The sequence below is a fragment of the Diabrotica virgifera genome, chromosome 9, assembly GCF_917563875.1.
Source record: "Diabrotica virgifera virgifera chromosome 9, PGI_DIABVI_V3a".
In the NCBI taxonomy this organism is placed as follows: domain Eukaryota; kingdom Metazoa; phylum Arthropoda; class Insecta; order Coleoptera; family Chrysomelidae; genus Diabrotica; species Diabrotica virgifera.
Genome location: NC_065451.1, coordinates 206,510,842 through 206,513,728, shown reverse-complemented (window position 1 = coordinate 206,513,728; position 2,887 = coordinate 206,510,842). Strand labels below are relative to the sequence as shown.

Sequence of the window (2,887 nt, the reverse complement as noted above, 5' to 3'; positions counted from 1 at the left end):
TCAAAATGAAGGTCAGTGAACTGTCAAAAGTTCAACCAATAAGAATAGCTTATTAAAGATGAATATTATTTAAGAGTATAAAAATATAAAATAATGCAGAAAAATATATAGAATAACTATTTTACTGTTTCTACTGTTTTATCTAAGGTTGGGTTGTACAATATCTAAAATGACGAATTGGTTGGAATCACTATTAATGTAATTACACAATATTTTAGAAAGTAGAAGAAGAGGAAAACAATCTTACTTAACCTCAATTTAAAGTACATGTTTTTATTTTGTTCTAAAAAATATTGCTAAACAGTTAATAATTTAATAAGATGACTATTATGGACTCTACAAAAGCTCAGGAACTTGAAGGTTTTTATATTTTTCCAATATATCAGTTTGCAGTAATAAACAATTTGAAAGCAATTTGCTATAATAAATATTTTTTTTTCCTGCAATTTCTTACTGTGTCTTAATTTCTATACTAAATGAATAAGAATAACTTCATTAGTATCTGGTGCTTACTTTTTCTCTCTTAATAGGCAATCCTATTTTTCTGATATTCGTTGTCTTTATTCCCTTTTTCTCCTAATGTTGTCCAGCAATTGGGCCCCCTTTTAGAACCATTTTAATTGCTGTAAAGATGATTTCAGATGTTTCAATCTATTTTTCTTCTAAAGGTGCCCATCTTCTAGTGATGTTGGCGACCACATTCACCCATCTTATATTCACAGCAGCTGGAATAAATCGGTTCATTTCCTAAGATAGGCCAGCCAGGATATATGTCTATGTGCAGGGCCTCTTTTGCCCTCAATCTTGCCTTGTAGAATCAGCTGTAGAAGTCATTATTTACTATTACAGTAATCCCTCGTTATCCACGGACTCATCAACCACTGTTTCACGTATCCGCAGTTACGATATCTGTTGAATCTTTAATGAGAATATTTTATTATTTTTATAATTTGACCAGTTGCGTTAAATTACTCAGGATATGCCACTGGCGCTTGTTCTTAGTAGTAAGACTACAGCAATTAGTTTATAGTTCGGAAGGTTTAAAGTACCAGCGAATGTAGACTCGGATCTCAGCATCTTTATTTTTGTTGATATGATAATACCTACTATTTCACAGATATGCAATTTCATCATATTTCTTTCTATGTACTGATATACGTATCCAAATTAGGATTATATGTCATATTCTTCTTTGGATTGTGGATCCATCGCCAACCACAGTTTCACCAACCGCACCTTTCTCTTCGGAACGTAACCCCGCGGTTGAAGAGGGATTACTGTACCAATTTTCTGTTCTTTACAGTGTTAATAATTGCTTTGCCTTTTTGTCGCCTCTGGAGAATAGTTATGTTAGTTGTGTGATGTATAGGTGTGACCCTCAATATATTTTATGTCGGTAGCACAACATTTCAGACGCATCAAATCGTTTTATGGCATCTTCTGTAAGACTCCACCTTTCTACTCCTTAGAGGAAGACACTAAAGACATAACATCTAAGAAGTCTTATGAATATATTGATACTGAAATATAAGTTGCATAGAATCTTTCTTAAGATGTTATAAGAGCTTCTGGCTTTTTCAATACAGTAAAACCTCAATATAACGGGCTAATTGGGGGGACAGGGTATCCGTTAAAGCCGAAAGTCCGTTATATAAAAATAGGCTTAAAATAAATCAAAAAATTTTTTTGAAAATATGTACACTGTACTTATATAAATAAAAAAGACAAAACACAAACAAGTTGTATTTAATTGTCTTACTCGTGAAGTGACGTTTGCTGTTTGATATCCACGCGCTTGCTTTCGGTAATCCTGCTTTGAAAAAGGAATCAAGTTTTGTTTGCCCTTTTGAAGTTTGCTGTTTTTTATAATCACTTCTCTAAAATTATGCTGCTTTCTTGTATCCTCTGCGTTATCTTCATCGTGTAATACAACCATTACTTCATCTAAAAACTGTCAGCATTATCTTCGTTTGGTTGCCAAAATTACTCCCTGATCCATGAGTTGAATAAGCGGTGTTGTATTTTTTTGATTTTTTGAACAAAAAAAGTACATAAAAAAATATAGGTTAAAGTTGCCTTCTTCTGAACGTAGAATATTTTCAGAGGGATGAGCAGGAACATTGTCTACAATCAATAAACCTTTCACCTCTTCCAGCAGTATTCCCAGTTTCTTCTCTTAAAATTTTCTCACTGCAGATACAAATTCTTAAAATGGAACCAATTTTTGATCCTGTCCTTGCTGATTTTTCTTGAAGAATTCGATTTTTCTTATTTTTTTACGTTTAAACTTTATATATATTTGAAGGGATTTTTTGTCATTCGTTATATCCGAAATCCCTTATGTAGAGGTCCATTCTATCGAGGTTTTACTGTACTAGTATTTATTTTTTAGCTATGATCCCAAGTATCATAATAATAGGGTCAGTCAGGGTAATTGAAAACACTATTTGAAATATCATTTGAGCATTTGAAATTTATTTAAAAATATACTGATTTATATTATAATAAAATAAATGCTTTTGGCTATTATACGATAAGTCTACAGTAGAATGTCTTAAAAGCTAGTAAAAACAAGTCACAAAAATAAGATATTTTAAGTTTCCATATACCCCAGAAATTTTAAGAAAAAAATAAAAAACGGGGTAAAAGTAAACAACAATCTCAGACTTTTAAACATGTATAGTTGTTTCGCTAAACTCAGACACAACTGGCTAGTGAGTTTAGTCGCTAATTTTTTGTTTTTGACCAATTTTACCAAAATTGGCAAAATTACTAACTATTTAGTAATTTTAACTATTTAGTAATTATTTTTTTTGCCAATTTTACTAAATTAGCAAAATTACTTACTAAAATCACTAGCCAGTTGTGTCTGAGTTTAGCGAACCAA

The 2,887-nt window shown here is 31.4% G+C and overlaps 1 protein-coding gene across 1 annotated transcript in view; it reads left to right on the top strand.

Annotated features, from left to right (window-relative positions):
- The first annotated feature begins 213 nt into the window (after nucleotides 1-213).
- The window catches only part of LOC114334043 (RRP15-like protein), a 15,043-nt gene continuing 12,369 nt past the window's right edge, over nucleotides 214-2,887 (top strand). The window contains exon 1 of the mRNA XM_028284041.2: nucleotides 214-360. Within this exon, the coding sequence (XP_028139842.1) occupies nucleotides 321-360 (40 nt within the window). The 5' untranslated portion in view covers nucleotides 214-320. The remainder of the gene's footprint in view (nucleotides 361-2,887) is intronic.